We start from the raw sequence: 27,071 nt of genomic DNA, 5'->3' as shown, positions 1-27,071 counted from the left end.
TCAGAGGATGGGTACATGGTGGTCATAAAGGGATGGACATGGTCAGAAACAATGCTCAGGTAGGCCGTGGCATTTAAACGATGCCCAATTGGCACTAAGGGGCCTAAAGTGTGCCAAGAAAACATCCCCCACACCATTACACCACCACCACCAGCCTGCACAGTGGTAACAAGGCATGATGGATCCATGTTCTCATTCTGTTTACGGCAAATTCTTACTCTACCATTTGAATGTCTCAACAGAAATCGAGACTCATCAGACCAGGCAACATTTTTCCAGTCTTCAACTGTCCAATTTTGGTGAGCTCTGGCAATTTGTAGCCTCTTTTTCCTATTTGTAGTGGCGATGAGTGGTACCCGGTGGGGTCTTCTGCTGTTGTAGCCCATCCGCCTCAAGGTTGTGCGTGTTGTGGCTTCACAAATGCTTTGCTGCATACCTCGGTTGTAACGAGTGGTTAGAAGTTGCTCTTCTATCAGCTTGAATCAGTCGGCCCATTCTCCTCTGACCTCTCGCATCAACATGGCATTTTCGCCCACAGGACTGCCGCATACTGGATGTTTTTCCCTTTGCACACCATTCTTTGTAAACCCTAGAAATGGTTGTGCGTGAAAATCCCAGTAACTGAGCAGATTGTGAAATACTAAGACCGGCCCGTCCGGCACCAACAACCATGCCACGCTCAAAATTGCTTTAATCACCTTTCTTTCCCATTCTGACATTCAGTTTGGAGTTCAGGAGATTGTCTTGACCAGGACCACACCCCTAAATGCATTGAAGCAACTACCATGTGATTGGTTGATTAGATAATTGCATTAATGAGAAATTGAACAGGTGTTCCTAATAATCCTTTAGGTGAGTGTACTTTAATACTATACTGCAAAGAGAGGGGGGCGTGTCCTGACTGAGTCGTCAAATGACCTGAGGATAGAAACTCCTCCTCAGTCCGGAACCTTCTGCCTGATTGCAGAAGTTGAAACAGTTCCTTACCGGGATGAGACAGGTCTTTAACAATCCTTACAGCTCTGGATCTACATCTCCTTGTGTAGATGACCTGCAGCAGCGTTCCACTGCACGGATCACTCTCTGAAGGCAAGGGCGTAACTTTGGCTGGAACATTGGGGGGGTCGAGGTCTCCACCCATTACAGGGGAAACATTATTATTGGGGGGGGGTTATATTGGCTGGATCTGATTATTGGGGGGGGTCATGACCCCCCTACCCCCCCTGGAAATTACGCCCATGTCTGAAGGTTCTCAGAGATGTAGACGCCCAGGTACTTGGTTCTGCTCATCCTCTCCACTGGAGCTCCGTTGATGATGAGGGGCTTGTAATCACGCTGCTGTCTCCTTCTGAAATTGACCACCATGGTCTAACTGATGTAAGGGGGAATATTCTGCCCCATAGGTATGTCCTCCATTTCTCATTTGCCCACACACAAGCCTGGGCTTCATTTTCAACGGTTTAGTACTTGGGATCAGAAAAAGTCGGTGTCCTGGAAGCAAATGCAACGATGTGCTCTGTGTGTCCTGGATGAATCTGTGAGGACAGCAGCCAGTACATAACCGGACACATCTGTGGACACAACGGTAGGTAGATCAGGACCAAACAAGGCCAATGCTGGACTGTCTAACAGCATCTGTTACATGGCCTGAAAGCTACTTTGTGCATCATCTGACTACTGAAGTTAGAGGTCTCACAGATGCAGGCATGTAGGGATTCAACAACTCTTGCAAAATTGGGAATGAATTTACTGCAGCATGATAAAAGTCCAAGAAATGAATAGGATAAGATAAGATAAGATAAGATAAGATAAGATAAACCTTCATTAATCCCACAGTTGGGAAGGAAGCTTAGCTGCATCATTTGGGGCTGGAGCATAGATAATAACAGCGAGATGATGTCCATCAGGCTGAACTCCATGAGCTGTGACCATGTGGCCAAGGAACCGCAAGCTGGTCCAGCTGAAGGGCCATTTGTCTTTGTCCAGCTGCAGACCAGCCTCTTGTATGTGCTGAAGAACAGCTGCAGTGTTTGGTCATGTTCTGTTTGTGTTTCACCTCAAAGGATAATTTCATCAATACAGTTTCCTACATTTACTGACTCCTGCAAAAATGTCCCTGACATCTTATGTAAAGCAGATGGAGCTGAGACCGACCCACATGGAACTTAACAAAACAGGAAAAGTCCTTTGTGTGTAATGAAAGCTGTTAAGTCATGACTGTCCTGAGACAATGGTAACTGAAAGTATGCACTTTCCAGGTCAGTTGTGGAGAAGACAGTAGCCCCTCTCAGCTATGATAACATTTCCTCCATGTGTGTAATAGGGTAGCTGTCTGTTACATCTGCTTTGTTAGGCTCATGCAAATCCAGACACATACAGATTCCCCCAGACTTCTTCTGCACAATGACGATGAGTCAAACCCATGGTGAAGCATCAGTCTTCCCAGTGATACCTGCTTAAGAAGACAATATAGTTCCTTAATCACAGCATTCTGAACAGAGAGCGGCAAGTGGCGTAGTTTATGACGTACAGGTGGGACACTGTCTGCTATTTCAACTATTTTTAAAAATCCTTTGGCTGAACCCAGAGACACCCGGGTTGGCGGAGCAGCAGGCAGCTGACTGACAGGTTTGGAAGTTGTCATGGTAACTGGAATGATAGCAGTGCTGTTAAAACAAAGATTGAGTCCCTTTATTAAATCCGGTCCAAGCAAACAGAGCCTGACTCAACAACATAACTTACCGCAGCATGTAATGTCGTCCTTAGAGACAGTGACCGGTAACAATCCAAGAGCTGCACTTGGAGCCTCAGAGTCTGTGACCAGTTTCATAGCAGAAGGTTGTAAGGATTCACCACAGAAATAAGGATTATTGTAGTTTGGCTGTGATTTTGGGTGCGGTTTGCGATGGCGGCTTCCTCCGCAGGAGTCGGCCTGGTATCTACAACCCATACATGTAAGGAGAGCTGGCTGGAGATACATCTCACCTGCTGCCCAGCAGCTTCAGTCTGAGGCCCAAATCTAACAGCCTGACTAAAATTGGCTGCTACGTCTCTAAGGGCAGCGATATGCTGTTAGACTCAGTAGGAGCTTGAACACATTTTCTAAATGCATGTCGCACTGCCAGCACGTTTCTCTTAGGAGTGACATGTGCACACAGCACAGTAATGGCGTCCTCCATCGACTCACCCTGGACCAGAAAAGTGTAAAAGGGTCTCTGACTCGAGGCAGTGGAGAAGCAGCACGTTTGCGAGTGTCCTGCCAGTCGTCCTCCGGTGTGGCAACAACAAGCAAATGATTTCTAAGTTTATAAGTTTAATCCAAGTATCAAACTGCATAGTCGGCTCCCCTGGGCCCAGCAGAAAGTGAGCATTAAAAGAAGGACTGACCACCATCAGACAGTAGTTGGTTCCTCGTCGCCAGTTTAAGTTGTGGCTTGGAGGAATCAGAGGTACATTATAGATGTGCTGCTCGATACACCGTGTCGAATCACATGTCGAGTTTTCAAAGCAACAGTGTTTTGAGGCAGTGCCTCAGTGCCTCAGTGCCTCGCGTCACATGACATTGTCATGTGGTCACTGGGAAAGACGCTTCCAAACTTCACTGAAACGTCATACGGTTCTCAAAAACAATGCAAGGCAGATGGTACAGCTCACTGTAATGATAATGTGCATAAGTCAACAATAAATATAAATGTATATATACACTGCTTGGCAAAAAATCACATACATTCATATTTCGTTGGACCATATTTTGTGGTGCACATTCATCATGGCCTTGTTTCCACAAACTTATGCAAAATCTCAGCATTTATTTTCATCCATATTTGCATTAATTTCTCACTGAGATCTTATACTGAAGGCAAGTCCATAAAGTCCACCTCCATAAAGTCGTCTTCAGCTCATCCCAAAGACTGTCAATGGGGTTAATGGCCGAATCACATGTGAAAATGACTCTTTCCCAGTTCGAGCCCCATGGCCCTTGGCCTCCTCATCCTGGAACACGCCCATGTCATTAGGGAAGGAAACATCCATTGATGGTGATGGAGCTGTAACCCAGACATTCAGTAGATTCAGGTACTCAGCTGACTTCACTCTATTGCTGTGTAACGTTGCTCAGCTGTAATAATGATCCAGTCATTGGGTTTTAAGTATTTGCTGATTTAAATTCAAATGGCATTTTTTTAGGCCTTCAGTGCATATTCTAATCATAGGATAATGGGCTTGCATTACCAGTAGAAGCAAGTCAGAATGACCCTCATACACAGAAAGTCATGCATACAAGTACAATTTAAAACAGTTGTGACTGTTGTCGGCTGCTTTGTTTAACAGGAAGCTGATATATGATACGTGTCAGTGACACATTCACTTAGAAAAACACCAGGAGTGGGTGTAGGATGTTTTATTGACCAGTAGATGTCGACATAGAGTAAGGTGTCGAATGCTTTGAGGCGCCAAACCCTTTCAGCTGCCAAAGCATCACTGTCAAAAGCCTCATTCAGCACATCCGTAGAAAATACAGTTAAACTTAAACATATTTTAATGACACTCTGAACAATGTGTAATACACTTCTCCACACTCTGCTCACTCCTCACTCTCTTTCGTCCCTCTGCCCTCTGTCTCCCCCTACTGGCCTGTATGTGTACAGCACTGAATACAGCAATAAGTAAGATTTATAATCCTGAGATACGTGCCTTGGATTACAAGGTTGTATAAATCTGACTTTTACTGGTTGTATGAACATTTAAGTTTTTGTACGTACATATATTCTTCCGCATTAAGGTACAAACATTTATATGCATGAGCTCCCTGGTTTGGCTCCTTTTCTATCACCGGCTGGGCTGCAGTCTTTCTGTGCTGGAAAGGGCCTGTTGTGTGTGGCCAGCAGGTGGCGCCAGCTCTGGGGTGTATCTAGCCGGGGGGGCCTGGGGGAGGGGTGTGGATGTGCAGGAGCTGGGGGGGGTTACCTGACGAAGCCCCTCCCTCGAGTCTCTGTCCTCATGTCACAGTGAGTTCTCTGCTCCCTCTCCCCAGGCGACCCACCCAGACCCTGACCTCTGACCCCGTGCAGACCCTGACCTCTGACCTCCCCCCTCGGCCCCCGCCCTTCCATGGACGGCACCAGACTGCTTGGTGTCATTCTGTTTGTCCCCCTCTGTCCTTACACACGTTTGTCTTTCATTTCGGTTTTATTAGACACGTCTCTGCTCTCGTTCCCCATAAAGTCCGGGTCCCTTCCTGCTGGCGTCTATCTGCCAGCCCACCTGAAGGGGGCGCCACAAACAGAGAGAGCCTCACGGGAGACTGAAACACAGCAGTGTGACAGAAGGCTGTGCCACCGTATCCAGTCCTGTGCATTAATTCTCATGGTCGCTGTTAGATTAATGTGCAAATAAAACAGATCATTCAAAATAGAACATTCATGACATTTTATTTTTAACTAAAAATACAAGAGAAGCATAACGACAGAATCAAATGTTCGTTATTTATGCCGGTTTCACATAATCACATATAATAAAATATTTCATTAAATGCAAACCGTTTTCTCCATGGTATATTGTGGGCTGTTGGAGACGGACCAGAGCCAATTAGAAGGTTTTTAATTAAAACTCACATTCATGTTCGTTTGGACTTTTGTCCAAAGTGACGCACAAGTGAGGCAGAGAGTAAATCACAAGCGCAGTACCAGTCCAAGCCTGTGTGGTGCCCTAGGCAAGCATCACCGCTGTCGCCCCCCCATCTGAGGCAAAGTCAAACTGCAGGGGAAGCTGACGCCCCTTCAGAAGTTACCCCCCCTAGGCGGTCGCCTATGTCGCCTGTAGGACTGACCGGCACTGCACAAGCATGCAGCTGTAAAGGAGCCAACTGGGCATAAGTGCAGCTGGGCTGAGCTTCCAGTTAATGCCCAGTGGCAAGAGCAAGTTAGCACTGGAGCAAGAGCCATACAGAGTGTCAAAAAGTAACCTAATAAAGGAGTGTATATTTGCAACGGTGATAATAGCGGCTATTAAGAGTGTGTATATATGTACATATTTCATGTAAAAGTTCTGATACTGAGAGGATTAGGCCCCAGTTCTGACGGTGGCGTATTCTGTAAAGTTGTCAGAATTTGCTCTCTCTCTCTTTTTCGGTGCCGGATGATTGACCATGGAGTAGGTGACTTCGTCCTCTGTCTGCTTACACACAGCAAAGAATAAATTGCAGTGTCAGGAATAATTGAATCAATAAGGATCTCATATACTGAGTGGATGTTTGTGCTCACCGTCTTCGGATTGGATGTCATGTGATTCTCTGACATACGGGGAGGTGAAGAACCATCTTTAAGCAAAACACAAATATACATTCATACTCCAGCTCAATGTTTAAGACTAAATATGAAGGAAATGAATGTCATTAACCCTAAGTAACAACTTCTTACTGGGACAAGAGGACACTTACAAATCACACATAGTAAACATCCTAGTCTAATATGTTTGATGGTCCATCATCTCTCATATCTACGTTCCTGTAAGCTGATTAAAATAAAGGTAATTTAAATAAAATATGAATAGTCCATTATGGCAGCTGAGAGGCCGGGTATGACAGAGTCAGAGTGTCCAGCAGCTCTGTGACTCACCTGCCCTCCTCCTGTACGTCACCATGACGACGACAGCCAGACACACAGCTCCAAACACAGCAGCTGCAGCCCCGATACCTGGCAGGAGTCCTGAGGGAGTATAGAACAGTGCGGGAGACATGGATGCATTACTATAGTGACCACTGTGACAGACAGGTTCAGCTAATAGAAGGTAACAGTGATTTTATGCATTTCTGCTCATACATTATGGGATTATGCTGTCATTGTGCTTAAAAATTAAGGTAAAAATAGAAACCAGAAATATCACTGTACCTGCGTTAGTTGGTGCAACTACAGTTGTGTGATTTGTATGGTTAGTATGGGAACCAGTATGAGTTGGTGTCTTCAGTGTAGTTTCTGTATGACCATTGTTGTCTTCAGGACTGTCTGTCAGTTGAGTACAAACACATAGAATTTTTTGCTCAGTTTCTACCACTAACCAGCTGGAGAATGTTAACTTGAATCAGACACTGTTAAGGACTAAACACTCATGTTATTTTGGTAAAAGGGTCTCACATTGAGGTTTTGTAGGAGAAAGACGAACAGTTTGCTTTATTATACGTATTTTTCAACATTTATTTTTGTAAGATTTAAATTATATTTAATATCCAAATATTTAACATATCCCCATGACCCAGGAGGATAAACGGTTTGGAAAATGGATGGATGGATATTTAACATTTATTAAATTTCTTTAACTGCTAAATTATTTATTTTTTAAAGGATTTCAAATTTAAATTAAAAAATAGGTTTAAAAAAAGCACAAACCAGAAATCAGACACCCTACCTGCTGTAGTACAGACTGTCCCTGTGTTTATGAGGTTAGTATGGGAACCAGTGTGAGTTGGTGTCTTCTGTGAAGTTTCTGTGGCTGTGGATGTTTTCTCTGTAGGTCTGTGTTTGTTTCCTGTAGTTTTACCACGACTCTGTTCTGGATAAACAGTAATGAAGCTGGAAGTTACTTAAGATCTTTCCATGATTAGCTTTTCAGTAACAGCACTTTATTAAAAAGTGACTCTGGATGTGGAAACACACTTTCATCCCTGCTAAGGGGACCTGATCTTTTTAAAATTAAACATCCTGAATAAGCAGCTGCAGTAATACACTGTGCAACTGAACTACAGTTTGCTTTGTCCTCCTCATTTTCAGCAGGGGGAATTTCTAGAAAATGGGCTGTTTTTAATAAAGTGTTGTTTATAAAGATGCTCAAAGCATGAAACAATTCTGAAGTTCTTATGTGAAACATAAAAAGATCTTTGTAAGAAATACTAATAGCCTGAACTTTCTGATATAACCCTACATTTTTTTAAATTGATTTAATATTTGGCAATTTTTCTGAATAACTATACTTACAGTAAAACCGGTCTAAGTCGACACTCGCGGGACCAGCTTAAAAGTGACGACTTAGAGAATTGACGAGATACACCTAAGTCGACACTTTGGCGACTTACGTCTATCTCGTAGTTTTGCCGACTTATCAAGTCGACACTTCAGCGACTTATGTCTATCTCGCCGATTTGACGACTAGTAAATATAACACCATACCTCTACTCATCACGGTAGAGACCTGCGCGGGACGGATTTTTCAGTCCCGCTCCTGCCCGCTCCCGTAAGATTCTGTCCCGCTCCCGCAAAAAATATATATTATTTTTTCCCGCTCCTGCCCGCAGTATTCAAGTTTTGTCCCGCTCCCGCCCGCAAAATACCGCAGGTAAACATATAAGTAGTTTTATTTTTACCGCTTCTTCCCGCTACTCTGTTATTTGTTTCACTTGCTTCCCTTTTGAGTATATATAAAAAAGAAACGGAAAATAAACAAATATGTTTCGTTTTATTTTAGTTTAATTAAATGTAATGATGAACATGGACACGAACGAGGAGCTTTTCAGAACATGCCATCCCGTCCAAGCACCAGGCTGATTACTTCTTGGGGTGTCCGGTTACGTCCCCCGGCACTCAGAGCGCAGCAATTGTAGTTTCTGTAGACGATTCGCCTGTAAATTGTTATTATTTTAATTTAGTCGTTCTTGTTGCTTTTGTGCAGTAGATAAATGAGTATTTGTTTTTAATAAATAAATTTTAAGATAATTACATTTTGCGGGAGTCCCACTGTAGCTACACGGGTCCAATTAAACAATGGCCACGCTTCATACAGATGTCTTTGAGGGTTTATTTGTATCTCTCTCTCTCTCTCTCCTCTCAGCAGACACCGTGAAAACTATAACAAAATTAAGACAAAAATTTACATCACAGTCCATACAAGTCTCTTCCTTAGCAGCCCCGTCACAAACACGCAAGCTCGTCCAAAATACATCACACTCACAATTAACCGAAACAAAGATACATCGTTCATATAAATACACACTTAATTATAACCACATACAACACAAAAAATTTAACAATTACCGTGTGCGCCTCTTGGACCACATGCAGAGTTAAATCCCTTTCAGCACTGTGCAACTACCTCTTCCCCAGTGCCACCGCGCCAAAACCATGCCAAACGTCAGTCATGTGACCCATTACGCTTTGCGTCAATTTACATAGAATTTTTAATTATTCAATAAACATATCTTAAATAAATTGTAAAGATCACAACAGATTTAGGCATCTCAATTTATAACAAAAATGAACTTTCAGAACACACTGTCATTGGGACAGTTACACTCCCACCAAATTACTATGATTTATGAGAATGTTCGCACAAACTCTTGAATAAATCTAGTTATTTCTAAAACTAAATAGTTGTGGCCTCTAAGCAATTCTGAGGTCTAGGCTGATTCCTTGAACTGCACATACATAAGTTTCACTGGAACATATTTAGTTATTTTCTATAAGCACTACTAGTTTATGAATGGGACGTTCAAGGATGGATGGGTGGAGTCTTTGGCTCTCCTTCTCTTGTTTCCTACTTCCTAATTGGATCTTGGCCCTTCGTACCAGTCCATCTTCATCCTCACAGACATGGAGTACTCTTCCAAGTCTCCATTCATTGCGAGAAATCCCTTCCTCTTTGACAATGACAATATCTCCCATTTTCACATTTCGTCTTGGAGAGCGCCAACGTTGTCTAAGGGTGATATTCAACAGATATTCCTTCCTCCATCTACTCCAGAATTGCTCTGTTAAATATTGCACTCTACGCCACCTTTTTCTGGCATACAAATCTTCAACCATGAACTTTCCTGGTGGAGGCAATGGGATAGAGGTTTTCATGGTGAGTAGATGGTTTGGTGTGAGAGGCTCTAGGTCTTTAGGATCACTAATGCCTTCAGTAGTTAGTGGGCGGCCATTTACGATTGACATGGCTTCATAGAAAAATGTTCTCAAGGAAGCATCGTCTAATCTTCCAGCACTCTGTGAGAGGACAATGTTTAGGACACTCCTAACTGTCCTTATCTGCCGCTCCCAAACGCCTCCCATGTGACTAGCGTCTGGTGGATTCATGATGAAGTCACATTGTTCTTCAGCAAGGTAAGTAGTCAATCTGTCCTTGTCCATTTCTTTTAGGGCCCTTGTCAGTTCATTTTTTGCCCCAACAAAGTTTGTCCCCTGATCTGACCTGATTTGCCTCACAGCTCCACGGATAGCTATAAAACAACGTAAAGCATTTATGAAGGCATACGTTGTTAGGTCTTCCAACATTTCGATGTGAATTGCCCTTGAAGACAGGCAGGTGAAAATAAGACCATATCGCTTGTATTCTTTACGGCCTTGCTTTGTGTGAAATGGTCCAAAACAGTCCATCCCACAGTAGGAGAATGGCGGCGAAGGGTCAACACGATGGGCAGGCAGATTAGCCATCTTCTGAATTTCTGTTGGCCTGCGAGCTCTCCTGCATGTAACACACTGTTTGATGTAACTGGCTACAACCTTGCTGCCACCAACAACCCAGAAGCCATCTGCTCTCAGTTTATTAAGAGTTTGTCCCCTGCCTTGGTGCTGAGTCTTTTCATGACAGTAACGTAAGATTAGGAGTGTGACTATGCTATGTCTGGGTAGGATTACTGGATGCTTCAAGATGAGAGGTAAGGAGGCCTTCCTTAATCGCCCTCCCACCCTGAGGAGACCATCTTGCAATATTGGGTCAAGTTGAGACAATGGATGGCTGTGTGGCAGTTTGTCATAACTCAGCATTCGCATTTCATCTTTAAAGGCTGCCCTTTGTGCTAATTTTACAAGCACAAGACAAGCATTTCTCCTGTCTTCGACATCTATGGCCTTTGCTGGGTTTACCCTTCTGGCTAGCTGCTGGATTCTGGCAACAACATTCAACACTGTATGCCATTTTGAGAACCTTTTAAATCTCTCTAAAAAAATCTCCTTTTCTGTTACCTTTGTTTGGAGAACTTGTGTTGCCTTGACTTCAGGATCGCCCACCAGAAGCCCTGGCGCTGACACTGGCATAATGATCTCTCTTTGCCACAAAAACTCAGGTCCAGTAAGCCAATTTGAACTGATCAGCTCGGCCACCTTAAGGCCTCTTGAAGCATGATCTGCTGGATTTTGATCAGTGTCAATATAATACCATTGGGCTGGGTCAGTGGCTTCTCTGATTCTTTGGACTCGATTTGCAACAAAAACGTGAAATCTGCGGGCATCATTATTAATGTATCCTAAAACCACCTGGGAATCTGTCCAGAAATACTCTTGGTCAATTTTAAGCTCCAGCTCTTCCTTAAGTATACTGCTGCATACTGAGGAGACCACAGCAGCTGTTAACTCCAGTCTTGGTATAGTTACAACCTTTGTGGGTGCAACCCTTGCTTTAGCAATGACTAAGGAACAATGCACCTTGTCGTCACTCAGCACTCTAATATATGTACACTGACCATACCCATGACTACTTGCATCTGAAAAGTGATGCAGTTCAATTCTTTGAACTTTCCCTAAACATTGAGGAGCAAGGCATCTTGGGATCTGGAGTTTTTCTAGATTCTTTAAATCGCTAAGCCAATTATCCCATCGTGGTTGTAATTCTCCAGGCAGCGGGTCATCCCATCCTATACCCTTCAGGCACATTTCTTGTAGAATTTTCTTACCCAGCAGAAGGAAGGGAGCAAGGAAGCCTAATGGGTCAAACACTGATGCTATAGTTGAGAGGATTACTCGCCGTGTTGCTGATTTCTCATCCAGGGTAACCTTAAAGGAGAAGTTGTCGCTGTTTGCACTCCACCTTACCCCCAACACATTCTGCACTGGAAGTTCATCATGACTGATATCCACATCCTGAACTTCACTAGCTCTTTCACTTTCTGGAATCGACTCTAGGACTTCCCTGCTGTTGGAGATAAACTTGTGAAGGTGTAATCTTCCCTTTGCACACAACCCTTGCGCCTCTCTTACTAGATTAATGGCCGTGTCCACAGATTCTAAACTGATGAGACCATCGTCAACGTAGAAATTCCTTCTGATAAAGCTGGCCGCCGCGGGATACTCCCCTTCATTTTGGCTTGCGAGATACTTCATTCCATAGTTTGCACAGCTAGGAGAGGATGCTGCGCCAAAAAGGTGGACTTTCATGCGATATTCCTTTGGCCTTGAATTTGTATCGCCATTTTCCCACCACAGAAAGCGCAAGTAATCACGGTCTTCTTGATTTACATGGAATCTGTGGAACATTTTCTCTATGTCACAAATAATAGCGATTGGGTGTTTGCGGAACCTGCAAAGTACCCCTATTAGTCCATTTGTAAGATCAGGACCAGTTAATAAATGATCATTTAAGGCTGTGCCACCATACTTAGCAGAACAGTCAAATACCACTCTAATCTTTTCTGGTTTCCTTGGGTGATAGACACCATGATGTGGGATATACCACACATTTCCTGGCTTGGGATGATCTTTAGCTCCCTCTGCATCACCTTCCTTGAAGACGCCTTCCATAAACCTTAAATAGTCATCCTTGAATTTGGGATTTTTGTCAAGTTTTCCTTTGAGATGTCTCAGTCGTACCAGAGCTAGCCTCTTATTTTCTGGTAGTTCAGGGCGTGTCTTAAAGGGGAGGGGCATTTCCAGGTGTCCATCTGCATTTTGGTGTATTTTTCCATTCAGCAGTTGCGTGAACTGTATGTCATCTTGTGATATACTCCTTTCTCCAGGATTAGTGTCTCTGAAGTCTGACTCAAGTGCTCTGATGACGGTGGCTGGTGTTAATGGTGGTAGTTCCTTGACTAACACACGGTGGCACAACCCTGTCACTTCTGTTGACTTTGCCACCTGTGCTGAACTGCCAACAATGCTCCAACCCAAGTCAGTTTTGATGGCATATGGCTCTGCTTCACCTCCTATGATGACTTGTCGTGGTACTAATGCTCTGGAGCAGTCGTAGCCAATCAACAGTCCGGCCTTACAATCCATCAGCTCTGGTATTTCCTGTGCTATTTTGCTCAGATGTTTCCACCCCTTGGCGGTTTCAGGAGTAGGAATGTGGGAACGGTCAAGTGGGATGAAATCTCTGGTATAGGCGAGCGGCAGGTTGATAAAGCCTTGGGAGGAAAACCCTCTAACTCTGAGCCCACTAACTCTTTCACTCTGAATAACAGAATCCTTTCCCATCATAGTAGTTAGCTTTAACTTGACTGGCTCTAAACCCACCCCTATTGTCTCACATGTTTCTTGATCTACAAACGTGTTACTGCTCTGAGTATCTAGTAGAGCGTACACTAAAGTTTCTGTGTTTGGAGTAGTGTTTGAAGAAATCCACACGGGCACTATCATTGTTGTGCTCCCACCATCGCTTCTGTCCACACCACAAGAAAGTGAGGATGTGTTTGCTGCAGCAGGGGAACGGTCTTCATGAAGTGGTGTTGGATGAGGTTTTTTACAAATGGCACAAATAGATCTGCTCTTGCACTCCCTTGAGGTGTGTCCTCGCCTAAGACACCCAAAGCATAAGTTATTTTCAAATATGAACTTTCTTTTGTCATCCACAGGCTTGCTGGCAAACTTCTGGCATTTGTAAACTGAGTGGCCTTCTCCACAGCACATGCATGTGACTGATTTTGAAGAAGATGAAAATAAAGGATTTGCTTTCTTAAATGAATCCAAATCCACTGAGCTACTCTCCTCGGCACTGTATGTTTTGCCTGAGGCTTTCACGCTTGTGATATATGCATTTGCCTTTGGACGCTTCATGTCTCTGGATTGCCTGTCTTCAGTATTCTTTAAGGCATGAAAGGATGTTACCGGATTGCATGCTATTTCTGCTTCTTGTGCCACAAAATCTGTAAACTCTTTGAAATTAGGATATTCCTCTGTCTGTTGCAATTGCTTTGTGACATGACGATTCCATCGAGAGGTTACCCAATCAGGGAGTTTTTGGAGTAATCTCTGATTCTCTTCACAATCATTTAACACCTGTAGTCCCTTAATGTGTGACATAGCATTGCTGCAGGCTGTCAGAAAATCACTAAATTGTCTCAGTTTAACTGACTCCCTTGAGCTAATCTTCGGCCAGTTGTTCAGCCTTTCTCTAAAAGCACGCTGAATTACAAAGGGGTGACCATACCGAGCATCTAAAGCTTTCCAAGCTTGGTCATAGGCTTCATCATCATTTCGATAGAAGCTTCCTTCCAGTACAGATTGTGCTTCGCCACTGATGTATCTCTGTAGGTAGAATAACCTGTCAGCTGAATTTGTGCATCGCCGTTCAATCAATGCCTTGAAGCTTGTGCTCCACTCTAAGAACTTAAGAGGGTCACCTGAGAAGACCGAGGGCTCAGGTGAAGGAAGTCTGGTAAGTACCATTGTGTCATGCAGGGCTTGTATTAAAGATGCTTCATTGTTAGTTTTGTTTGTTTGCTCACCTTTAATTTCTTTGCAAGCCGATGGAGGGAAGTTAACTACCTCAAGTGCTATTCTATCTTCATCACTGGCTTCAGCAGTGTCTGCTTCAGAGTAAGCTTTGAGCTTTGCAGCTATCACATGAAGATCTCTCTGACCTTCCAGTCTTTTCAGTTCTTGCCTCTGTGCAGCAATAGCTTCCTCCATCTCCATTTCAGCTCGTTTTGCAGCCAACTGTGCAGCACACTCTGCTCTTTTTGCTGCAATGCTTTGCTGCTCTGATAAACAGCTAGAGCGATGGCTGAGGACTGTAGATCTGTGGACTTCAGACCCAAATATTGACTGGGCATACTCTCTGTCGAGCACCATATGAAGTATTGCATTTTCTGCCTTAGCATCGAACTCGTCTAGCCCCACTTCACTCATACGTACCTTCATTATCCCCATCAAATCTGCTGTTACTGCTGTGCAGGAATCCATCTTCCTTCTGATTTCAGTAGAAGTTGTTGACTGAGATCGTATGTTTTCATAAACATTTTTCACTTGGGTCTCCAGCCCTTCAACAGCATCCATCATGTCACCTATGTCTTGATCAGAACACTCATCCTTAAGTTTGGTACGTGTAGCTTTCACTTGTTCCTTCCAGCTTTCATATAGTTTAATGAATTTGCTCTCCTTGTGAGAGGTCTCTTGTTGCTTAAACTCTGACATTTTGGATGTTAACTTTCTATCTCTGGAGGACTTCCTAATATTGACTCTTGAGATAGTTGGCGAAAGCTCCCTTGAAGTTGTTTCAATTTCCTTTGGTGATTCAACTTGTAATTTTTGGGGGGAACCAACACTGTACATGTTTTAGAAAATTTACTTTAGCTATTATCAAATTATTCCTATATACATAACCCTTTGCAATATATAATGGTCAGTACAATGCAAGTCTTAACATGTAATAACAGCTTACTTAAATAAACCCATTGTTGCACTACCTATAAAGTAGCTTTCAAAAAAAAACTAATAAACATTCAAACCAATATTAAAGAAGGGCATCGATTACACTATCGTAATAGATCATAGTCAGTTACCCTTTAAACCCAGTTACCTTTATCTATAACAAACGGAAAGACAAATTTATTTATTTTTTTACACTGTACTAATGTCCATAACCTTGCAGATGTAGTACAGTCAAACCTGACGCCGTCTGCAGAGTCGCACTCTTATGCCTGAAGACCTCAAATGAGAAGCCAGTCACTGCACTCCGACGAGAAATCGCTGTCTTCACCCATACACCGAATCTAGCGATCCCGCTTTCTTCTCCGCCGTCATCCGGCTACACTGACGAACGTGGTTCGTTCTCTCTTATCCCGAACATGCGCCGCTCCTTTTGGAACTCTCAGCCATGTTGGCGGTACGTTTTCACTGTAGCTACACGGGTCCAATTAAACAATGGCCACGCTTCATACAGATGTCTTTGAGGGTTTATTTGTATCTCTCTCTCCTCTCAGCAGACACCGTGAAAACTATAACAAAATTAAGACAAAAATTTACATCACAGTCCATACAAGTCTCTTCCTTAGCAGCCCCGTCACAAACACGCAAGCTCGTCCAAAATACATCACACTCACAATTAACCGAAACAAAGATACATCGTTCATATAAATACACACTTAATTATAACCACATACAACACAAAAAATTTAACAATTACCGTGTGCGCCTCTTGGACCACATGCAGAGTTAAATCCCTTTCAGCACTGTGCAACTACCTCTTCCCCAGTGCCACCGCGCCAAAACCATGCCAAACGTCAGTCATGTGACCCATTACGCTTTGCGTCAATTTACATAGAATTTTTAATTATTCAATAAACATATCTTAAATAAATTGTAAAGATCACAACAGATTTAGGCATCTCAATTTATAACAAAAATGAACTTTCAGAACACACTGTCATTGGGACAGTTACACCCACGATTAATTCTATTCTCCCGCAACCCGCACATACATGAGGACCTTACCGCCCGCACCCGCATTCACCCATCAAATCTTGTCCCGCGCCGCACTCGGCGGGAGTGCAGGTCTCTACATCACGGCCTCGGCATCCAGGGAGCGACTAGTGCGATAGGTGGGGATTCCCCAGTTCTACATTGCCGTGGTGACAAGCAGGCGGCGGGAATGCAGCGATTGGGGTGTCGACTTACAGGTAGGAAAATCCATTCATTTGTGTTGTTCGGGACCGGGATTTAGGTGACGACTAAAGGAATTTGACGACTTACAAGCGGCGACTTACACAAGGAATTTTAAAGGAAACATCATTAGGAAAAATCGGGACTTTTGCTTGAGCGTCGACTTGTGCACATTGACGAGTTACAAGCCGGCGACTTAGACCAGTTTTACTGTATAAAGAATTTCATCTACCAAACACAAATGCTTTTCTGAAAGAGTGTGTGCTTACGTTTTATATTACAGACAGTCCCAGGGTTAAGAACAACTGACTACAGGCAACTTGTACTTATGAACGGGCTGCAATAAAGTCCATTATATAAAACTTTCAGGTTAACACAATGGTTCATAATACCGAAGGCATGAACTGCTTTGTGACGCTTGTGAAACTATTGCGTGGCTCTCGGTACAGTACAGTACCGTATGTAGTTACGTTTATTATTACCATATAATTATTATTGTTATTATGTAATGTATTATTATTATTCCGACTTAAGTACAAATTCGACTTAAAGACAGACTTAGGGAGCAGATCTCGTTCGTAACCTGCGGACTGCCTGTATTTACCAACAGCGGTAGGTTTATATTCAGTTTCCTCTTTAATACTCTGACTGCGGCTTTCTCACTGTAAGAACACAGAAAGCAAACATTCCACCTCATGTCACTTTCTTTATCTCCTCTTTCTTTCTATGTCTTAAAATGACAGCGGATAAAATGTACAGATGCGCTACAGCTGTAAGCATCGCTGTTTAACCTGAGATTACGGCCGTGATGCTGACGGACTATACATCCATCCGGCCATTATCCATAACTGTGGATCTAACCAAGTCGTGTCGTTTGTCTCGTCGAAGGAAACTAGAGTTTCTCTGCAGAAACCAATATAACCAGAGAGAACATGCAGACATAAAAGCTTAATTACTGCATGAAAAGCTTCATGAATAAATATATAAAAATGTTAAACAACTGGTCATGTTTATGGAAAATTTCAAACGCAATAGTATTTCATAAGGGAAACACTCACCGGTAAGAACAGACAGGAAAGCAGCAGTATCATGTCCGTGTTTCTGTCCATTGATAAACGTCTGACATGTGTACTGTCCAGCGTCGTCAGCGCTGACATTATTAATGTGTAGAGAGCAGTCAGTCAGCAAACTTAGTCTCCTGTGATTCTGTGGGTCTTTGATCTTCCCATGACCGACCAGTTCAACAGCACTTTTGCTTGACCTCCCAGCATAGAGCCACGTACTAGAGTAGCAGTTAGGATGAAGTACATTTTTACACGGCAGAGTGACATCATCTCCCTCTGTGACGTATAAAGCAGTGGATTCCCCACCGGCACCTGGGAGAGAAAGATGAAAACTCACTGAAACAGCAAACGGTTTAGTCACATAAAAACTACATAACCTCAATAATCCGCTAATCAGCGCGTAGGTGCAGGTGGTAACAGGGCTGCCAGCTTTGGTCCGCTGGCTGGGGTGAGATTTTCCACTCAGGATAAATATGCACACACGCATTTACATGTATGTCACAGTTTTATTACCTTGTAAATAGTCTGTAGGGTTTGCAAACTGCCCGACGCTTTTGATGTAGCTACTTTTAAGTTTATAATGTAATAACACAGATTTGCCGTAAGATTCCTTGCATGAGCGTGAGAGTCAGAAAGCGTGAGAGCTGGCAGCCCTGTGGTGAAGCTCAGCCATCGGCTGCTGGGAAAATTAGCCGCTCGAGTATAAACAGGCGAATCGATCGACCCGATTTAATAAGTAACGTTAGTCTTCGCAGCGCATCCTTCTTCTTTTCGGCTACTTTGTGCCGGTTCGCTGCCAGTGAGCAAATTACTGCTATGTTTGTCTTTTAAAGAGCAGACAAACTCGACGAGGGTTTTACTTAATGATTTTTACTAAAACACTCCTAGTGTTTTCCTAGTGCCCGCGCTCCGTCTGCGCATAGCCTCATGGGAAGTGTAGTGAATAATAAAAGCAAGCTATGCAGTTCTTAATGACAGAATTTTGATGTCCAGTACACAGAAAACGATGTACACCAATTATTTTTGCGGTACGAGCCATCTCACAATTTGTGCAAAATCTTGGTAATACCTAAGACAATTGTTCATTTCTGCTCTAATTAGATGTTGGTTTAGCATTTTGGGTTCATGATAACTAGCTATTGCACACCCCTTGGTTTTCCAGATTTCTTTACGGGCGAATTTTGATTAATTTTTTAATGTTCGCGTTTATCCATATAATATACGATGGGACAATACGTGAATCGGTTAATAACTTTTAAACTAAACATGACCGGCACATTTGGTGACGTGGGCTTTGATTAGTGGACTCAGGAGGACAATGCAGATTCCTTGGATTTCTGACATAACACACCCAGGTTATCTTTGTCTGTAATAGTTATTAATTATTATATTGTATCCATCAACAAGCCCCCTGACCCCCCCTGACATAGTCCCTGCCTCTGTCACCCACCCCCCACACACTCTCTCTGCATGCATCTTTGTGCATCTTTTTAATTTATCGCGCGTCATATATTTTCATACTTTTATATTCTAATATTCAGTACCTCTGAACCCTTTAATGTTCTTATTGTCTCACTGACAAATGTAAACACGGCCGAGATGGAGGCTACGAAACAAAATACCCTCACAAGGGACTTTATTATCAGGAACAGAAGCAGGGAGAAGCAGCACTGACTGGACAGGGGAACTCAGGACTGGGGAGTATTTAAATACAGGATCTACAAAGGAGCAAACAGGAGGCAGCTGGCAGTGACTGACGAGAGGACAGGAATGAGAGGTACGAGGGGCGTTCAATGATTTATCTACCTGAGTATTAAAGAAAAACGTTTTTTTTTTTTTTATATTTTTCAATATAGTCCTCTGATAACTCCAGACACTTCATTCGCTTTTGCTGCAATGACCTTAACTTAACCCCTTTTGAAAAGAAATCTTCTGTTTGACCTTCAAACCAGGACGTCACAGCTGCCTTGACATCTTCATCACTTGAAAACCGTTGTCCAAGAACACTTGCAATGCCAGTGTCTCTGCACTGCGTGTGTCTTTAGCACGGGTGGTTTGTTTGTTTATTTGGTTTATTTTTTTTTGTACTGGTGTTGCTCCCTGCTGACATGTGTGTCTCATTTGGACTTAGGGCTATTAACCCATTCATATGTCTCCAAATTGCACATTAACCCTAACTACCCCTATATATAACTAACCCTACTGTATATACTAACCATAACCTCTTTCCTTTGCTCTTGGCTGGCAACACGTCCGCTGTTTGCACAGGTATGTGCAGTTCCATGCATTTATAGCTGACATGGTTAGTTGGCGTCACTCTTCACTAAAAGTAGATCTGAATGACCCCAGTGCCTTCTGGACGTCTATACCGGCTGTGGTGACAGTAGTGCAGGCCATCGCTGCATTTCTCAGGTATGTTTCGTGCCAATGAGGCAGGTTTTGCTGGTGTGTTTATTTTACTATGTGTCACTGTGTTGTTGTTGAACTGATCCACTAATAATTGAATTGTTTAACGTGAGCTTTTGGCATTGAATGCTGCTGTGTTACTGGAAAATGCAATTGCAGAAAAGGTACAGCTGCAGTGAGAGTATAGGTGGGGTAACTTGGTTTTAGTTTTTCATCTCAAATGCCTCCTCGTCATACAGTTTGTATTGACGTGAGTTTTATATACACTTTAGCACCATTATGCTCGGTTATCCTGCAGGACTGTAGGGCCCCCACACAGCCCCTTTGTTAATCCTCTGTTAGGCTGTAATCTACTGCAGCCTCTGGCCTGTTTAGTGTTTGGACCTGTGACTTGCTTAAATGCACTGCTGTTCACATCACCTGTAATATGATCTGTAATGTGTTTTTTCTTGTAGTTCCTGCTGTATTTCCTTTGTGTGAGTGAGTGGCTGCCTTCATCTTTGTATGCATGATATTGATCAGTGTTCCTGTCTTTAACCAGGTACTGCATGTCAGACTGCAGAGAGGCTAGCGCCCCTGGTGGTGGGACCTCACACTGCGTGTGACTGTCTTCAGATTGCAGTGCCAGTGTGTGCACGCTGTGTGTGACTTTAGCACGGGTGGTTTGTTTATTTACAGTCATTGACAAAAGTCTTGTCACATAAGGACATAGTAACTTAAAAAGGCATATAACTTTATTTCTAATCAATCAATTGTTACAATAAATGGATCAATTTAATGCCAAGGGCTTTCACATTAATAACTGGGTACAAAATGAAGCAGTCAAAAAGTGTCCTGATGTTCACAGCTTGTTAAAGTCCATAAACACCTGTTTTTGCAAGGACAAAAGTCTTGTCATGTCTTTTAATTATTCAACCAATCACAAATTAGAGGTTCACCTGTGACAAATATTGTAATGAACATAATCCCAGGTGTGTATAAAAAGAACCCCAGCACACCAGACCTTCACTTGAAGTGCAACCTGACTTCTGACAACATGCCAAAGATTCAACCACAGACCAAGTCTGCTGCTGAGGTGGCAGACATTGTTAATGTATCCAAACATCAAGTGGAGAGGATTAAAAAAAGATATGAAGTAACTGGTGATGTTCATGACAAGCCCAGGTCAGGCAGACCCCGTAAGACAACTCTTTGAGAGGACCGTTTGTTGCTTTGAAAGTCCAGGGCCAACCCTTTTTCAACTGCAGCAGAGCGACATCAGAACTGTTCACCAGAAACCGCTGTGTCTACAAGAACAGTTTCTTGAATTCTTGCACGCAGTGGTCTCCATGGCCAAATTAGTGCTCAGAAGCCAGCATTAACAAGAACACAACAAAAAAAGCGTGTTCAATTTGCCAAGGCCCACAGCTTGCAGCAAGGATGGACAGAGGCAAAGTGGCAGAAGGTTGATTTTTCTGACGAATCATCCATTGAACTACATACCAAATGCTGCAAATACTGCAGGAGACCTGTTGGAACCCGCATGAACTCAAAATTCACCCAGAAAACAGTCAAGTTTGGTGGAGGAAAAATCATGGTTTGGGGTTACATCCATGGGGGTGTTCGAGAGATCTGCAGAGTGGATGGCAACATCAACAGCCTGAAGTATCAAGATATTCTTGCTGCCCATTACATTCCAAACCATAAGAGAGGGCAAATTCTGCAGAAGGATGGCGCTCCTTCTCATACTTCAGCCTCCACATTGAAGTTCCTGAAACTGAAGAGGATCAAGGTGCTCCAGGATTGGCCTGCCCAGTCACCAGACATGAACATTATTGAGCATGTCTGGGGTAGGATGAAGGAGGAGGCTTGGAAGACGAAACCAAAGAATCTAGACGAACCCTGGGAGTCCTGCAAAACTGCTTTCTTTGCCATTCCAGATGACTTCATCAACAAGTTATTTCAGTCATTGCCAAGACGCAATGCCGCTCCTGTTTTCCCAGCATGCACTGGTGTTTCTCTTCTCTCAGCTCCTCAGCCTGTGCACGCATCGTCTCTGCTGCCCTGAACATGTTCACTGCCTTTTCCAGTGTTACATCCTTCTCACACAACAGTCTGTCTCTGAGATTATTTTCTGGAATTCTACACAGAATTTCCTCAAATCACCAAATTCACAGGTTCTAATTAATGTCAGTAGCTCAGCTAAGTATTGATCAAAACTTACACCTTGTCTCTGGTCTTAGGGGATAAACATATACAATGAGATCCCTGTATCCACAGTTTCAGTAGCTGCAGTTTCAGGTATCTGCGGTTTACCGTTTGAGGTAGTTTGAAAATTGTTTATAAGTGTCAAACCGTGCGACAAGTGAGTACAGGCTGTAAGCTGGTGTTACGGCACAAGCAGGAAAAAGGTGACGATCCACTGGCGGCTCGGTGACAAAAGGGGCTTATAAACAAAACAGAGCAGAACACACTGGGAAGAGCACAAAATAAAAGGACCACGAGGAACCAAAAAGCAAACAGGGAAAACAAGAACTAACTACAGGAATCCTAAAGTAACCTAAGAAGGAAACAGGGTAACACAGGATTATACAACAAGCAGCATGGATACACAGTGTAGGATCACACATGCACATATCACAGGGCCTAAATTCCAGGTGGCCTGAGACAAGGCCGAGCCTGGTACGAGAGGTAGACATTGGCCTAGGCACCAAAGGGGGGTTAGTGACCCCACACACATAAACACACACACACACACACATAACAAGGGAGGCCAGCACTCCAACTTTTTTGCCCAAAGATTTAGGGACCTACAGACAAGCAGAGTGGACCTAATGGACAGGGGTCCCTCGACTTGGCACACAACCCCCTCCCCATACATTCTGCCTTACATATCACTCACCCAACAGACGAACACCCTAAAGGAAGTTTCATTTAAGTTTGGCTTTTGTATACCCTGTATATTGATTTACTCACAACTACTAGTCTCAATATACAGATAGGTTATGTTTGTATGTGTCCTTAGACAATCTTAGTGTTTTGTGTGCCACCCTTATAACCATGTTCACGGAGTATCACCTATTTCACCCCTTTGCACTTGAACACATATAAATTTAAATAAATAGATAGGTATAGCTACCATTGTATATATGTTCTCATGGTATACCAGAAGAATCTGGAAAATTAGTGTAACGAATGTGTCCTAACTTTGTTAAAAACCCCCCCTTCTCTTCCAACATTCCTTTGTGGTCCTTATCTGATCTTGGTGGACCGTCACCAAATTTCTTTGTTCTAACATGCTATGTTAAAAGAACTGAATTAAGTTGTATCTTATCCATTCTGGAGAAGATGAATTGGCATAAGCCACACCAAACAAAATATGTTGTTTCCAGATGTGCAACTTATCTTGATATTACCACAAACTAACGGCCACGCCTATCTATGGATAAGATGTGCTGTTTGTAATATGAATATTTGATGTAATATCCGCACAAAGTGTAACATCTGTTGAGGTGCAACCCAAAACACCTGTATCCTATACTGATGTGAATCAGTCACATAGATAAAATAATTAATTGTTTAATCAATTAATGCAGATGGTATGAGGTATGTACCTATGAAGCTGGTATGGCATGTTTGGTGTCAAACTGATTGTTAATCACCCCTGATTCCAAATCTGGTCAGTGATTACCATAAAAGTGGATGTATCAAAGGTTATAACAGCTTAATGAAAATCATCAGTAAAGGGAGTGTAAGGAAGAGGACTCCCTTACTATTATTTATATTGTAGGCCTAATCGGTATAGCACGTTAGCAGCATACTTTTCACTTTATTAAAGGCATGGTATATTAAGCACTTTATTTAGCATCGCACTTTAACCACAGATTTGCATAGAAGAACATGTGCATACAAAAATTTAATTGTGTGTTGAATATTTATTGGGAATTTTAAAATCAGTTGGTAGCCTTGTTTTAGATCCTGCACGGCGGCTCCTCATCAAGGAAGGTGGTGGTGCCTGTGAAACAGAAAAGGAATGGTGATTGAGAGAGAATAAGGTTTACTAGTAAGGAGAACTAAGGCAGATGTGTGTGGGTGGAAAATCTAGAATTAAAGGGGATGCAAAGAAATGATTGTAAGATGTGATGACTCACCTTTCTTTCCTGTGTTCTCTCCAAGGTGTTTGGGCAAATATTTCCCCGGGGGTCCAGACACCAGTTAAAGGTTCCGGGAGAGACCACGGGTTAAGGGAGTGTGGGGAATCTTTTGTGTTTGGGGTTTATAATTTGGGGTTTGATGTAAGATTAAAGTGGAAAATATTTATTAATATGAAAATGTGAAAATGTATTTGTATATTTATGTATTCAGGTTAATGTGTTGTGTATTATGGTGGAAGGTGGGGATTTAAGAAATTACCTGTAAGTGGAATGATGGTTTAACCTGTGACAGCTTAAAGTATTTAAGGCTGCCAGTTGTCATTAGACGAGAGTTGTTGTTGTGCTGTGAAGAAGCTCGACGGGTGAATTGGTTGTAAGAAGAGCTGCATGACAATAAATATGCGTTGTTCCACTGCATTTGTTTTAGTCTTCCTCACTGTCAAATCCAGCCGCTAAGGGCCGCCTCGTTACAGGGAGAATCAGTCAAGTCATAAATCCCAAAAGGACTGATACAGACCCCCTTCCAAAAGCCCGCCAAATGGATGGCCAGCCATTGGGCCAGGAGTCGAATTCCTGGTCATCCCTATTCATGAACTTTACAGCATAAAACCCTGGCACCTCAGAACAAAGAAGAGCAGAACAACCATCAGCCCAAGGAGAACAACCATTAGCCAGGGCAAACAGATCATCAAGCGCAGAACGACCATCAGCAGCGCAGGAAAAGACCATCAGCCTGGGAGAAGAGAAGCCCACAAGAAGCCCTCCGGTGAAGGCCCAGCTGAACAGAGAACAGCACCCAAGACAAAGCTTCACCAGGAGAGAGAATCCAAAGGGGCTCCACTCCACCGCTCCAAACGCCGCGCCTTCCTGAGTGCCATCAGCTCAGCAGCTCTGCCATCAACTGCCAAGACCCCCCCTCCCACTCTTCAACCAAGTAAACCAACTTCCTTTCATTCTAACAACTTAAGCTGTTCTGTTAACCTGCTATAAGACTTTAGGGTCGTGTTTCCACAAACTGTGCTTGCTTTGCAGAACAGTATTTCCCATTTAAGGTTACTCATTTAAATCCGGTCATTGCATTTTTCATAATTACATCGTTTGTTTTATTCCGTTATTTCGTGTTTGTTGTTTGTGTTAGGTGTAATGTCTGTCTTATGTTAGTTGTAGTGTTAGCTAGGAATAAATGCATGTCTTTTACACAACTTCAGCCTCCGTCATTGAGTACTCACACTAAGTTCCTGCCTCTGTGCGATCTTGCTACACGCTCTGAACCTCAAACTCGCCTGAAACATCGCGAGACTCTCTCTCATCTGCCGTAAGGGGGGCTTCGCTACCAATCGTTTACATTACCTGGTGATGCAGCTCGCTGGATGAGCCTTCTAACCCAGGTTACTAAACGATACTGGTAATTAGTGAATCCCATTTAAGTCTCACATTAACAGACTCACAGGGATACCGCAATTGAGTTTGGAGGAGCCGACCATTCGGCATAACGATTGATTAATAATCAGCATTAAATAATAATTAATTAAACTTTAATTAATTTCAAACATATTGGTGGAGATATTAAAAATTACCTGAGCTAATAATTCCTACAACAGTGAGAGACTAAAGACCTGAGCAGGGGCAGGCAGTTAAATACAAAGGTAACTGGGCTAATGAGGGGCAAGGTGTGGAACATCAGACAATCAACCAATAACGACGACGCAAAGTGTTTAGTATTGCAGAGTGTAAGTGTTTAGGAACAACAGGAACTCAGTCACAAAGTGGCAGATCATGTAAAGTAACAGAGCGGGGTCATCGAGTGCTGAGGCACATAGTGCATAAAAATCGCGATTGGTCTGTTAACTAAAGGGGGAGGAGCTTACATGGTGTTCCTTCACAGGCACAATAAGTGGGCCCCCCATCCCCAATACTACCCCCGCCCCCCCTTATCACACACACCAGGCACAAATAGGCATATACACTCACCTAAAGGATTATTAGGAACACCATACTAATACGGTGTTTGACCCCCTTTCGCCTTCAGAACTGCCTTAATTCTACGTGGCATTGATTCAACAAGGTGCTGAAAGCATTCTTTAGAAATGTTGGCCCATATTGATAGGATAGCATCTTGCAGTTGATGGAGATTTGTGGGATGCACATCCAGGGCACGAAGCTCCCGTTCCACCACATCCCAAAGATGCTCTATTGGGTTGAGATCTGGTGACTGTGGGGGCCATTGTAGTACAGTGAACTCATTGTCATGTTCAAGAAACCAATTTGAAATGATTCGAGCTTTGTGACATGGTGCATTATCCTGCTGGAAGTAGCCATCAGAGGAGGTGGTCATAAAGGGATGGACATGATCAGAAACAATGCTCAGGTAGGCCGTGGCATTTAAACGATGCCCAATTGGCACTAAGGGGCCTAAAGTGTGCCAAGAAAACATCCCCCACACCATTACACCACCACCACCAGCCTGCACAGTGGTAACAAGGCATGATGGATCCATGTTCTCATTCTGTTTACGCCAAATTCTGACTCTACCATTTGAATGTCTCAACAGAAATCGAGACTCATCAGACCAGGCAACATTTTTCCAGTCTTCAACTGTCCAATTTTGGTGAGCTCGTGCAAATTGTAGCCTCTTTTTCCTATTTGTAGTGGAGATGAGTGGTACCCGGTGGGGTCTTCTGCTGTTGTAGCCCATCCGCCTCAAGGTTGTGCGTGTTGTGGCTTCACAAATGCTTTGCTGCATACCTCGGTTGTAACGAGTGGTTATAAAGTTGCTCTTCTATCAGCTTGAATCAGTCGGCCCATTCTCCTCTGACCTCTAGCATCAACAAGGCATTTTCGCCCACAGGACTGCCGCATACTGGATGTTTTTTCCTTTGCATATCATTCTTTGT

At 43.2% G+C, this 27,071-nt stretch overlaps 1 protein-coding gene across 1 annotated transcript; it reads right to left on the bottom strand.

Moving 5' to 3' along the window:
• Positions 1–5,485: 5,485 nt before the first annotated feature.
• LOC111834501 (uncharacterized) lies at positions 5,486–20,035 on the bottom strand. Its single transcript, XM_072703071.1, has 7 exons — positions 20,008–20,035; positions 17,633–17,950; positions 7,402–7,545; positions 6,888–7,001; positions 6,615–6,704; positions 6,261–6,316; positions 5,486–6,171 (listed from the first exon to the last, which is right to left on the bottom strand). Exons 1-7 carry the CDS (start codon positions 20,033–20,035, stop codon positions 6,061–6,063), a joined length of 861 nt encoding a protein of 286 aa, XP_072559172.1. The 3' UTR covers positions 5,486–6,060.
• Positions 20,036–27,071: the final 7,036 nt, after the last annotated feature.

Source organism: Paramormyrops kingsleyae, chromosome 19, assembly GCF_048594095.1.
Source record: "Paramormyrops kingsleyae isolate MSU_618 chromosome 19, PKINGS_0.4, whole genome shotgun sequence".
NCBI lineage: Eukaryota > Metazoa > Chordata > Actinopteri > Osteoglossiformes > Mormyridae > Paramormyrops > Paramormyrops kingsleyae.
Note: the sequence above shows the minus strand (reverse complement) of the source record. Positions and strands in the feature narration are given on the sequence as shown.

What these genes read in the sequence shown, in the direction of transcription:
- LOC111834501 (XM_072703071.1), bottom strand. Translation starts at nt 20,035, where the DNA reads ATGGCCTGCACTACTGTCACCACAGCCG. An exon ending in GACAGTCTGTACTACAGCAG is followed by an intron (nt 7,002 to 7,401) that starts GTAGGGTGTCTG and finishes CTCAACTGACAG; the next exon opens with ACAGTCCTGAAGACAACAAT. An exon ending in GACGTACAGGAGGAGGGCAG is followed by an intron (nt 6,317 to 6,614) that starts GTGAGTCACAGA and finishes TTTTGCTTAAAG; the next exon opens with ATGGTTCTTCACCTCCCCGT.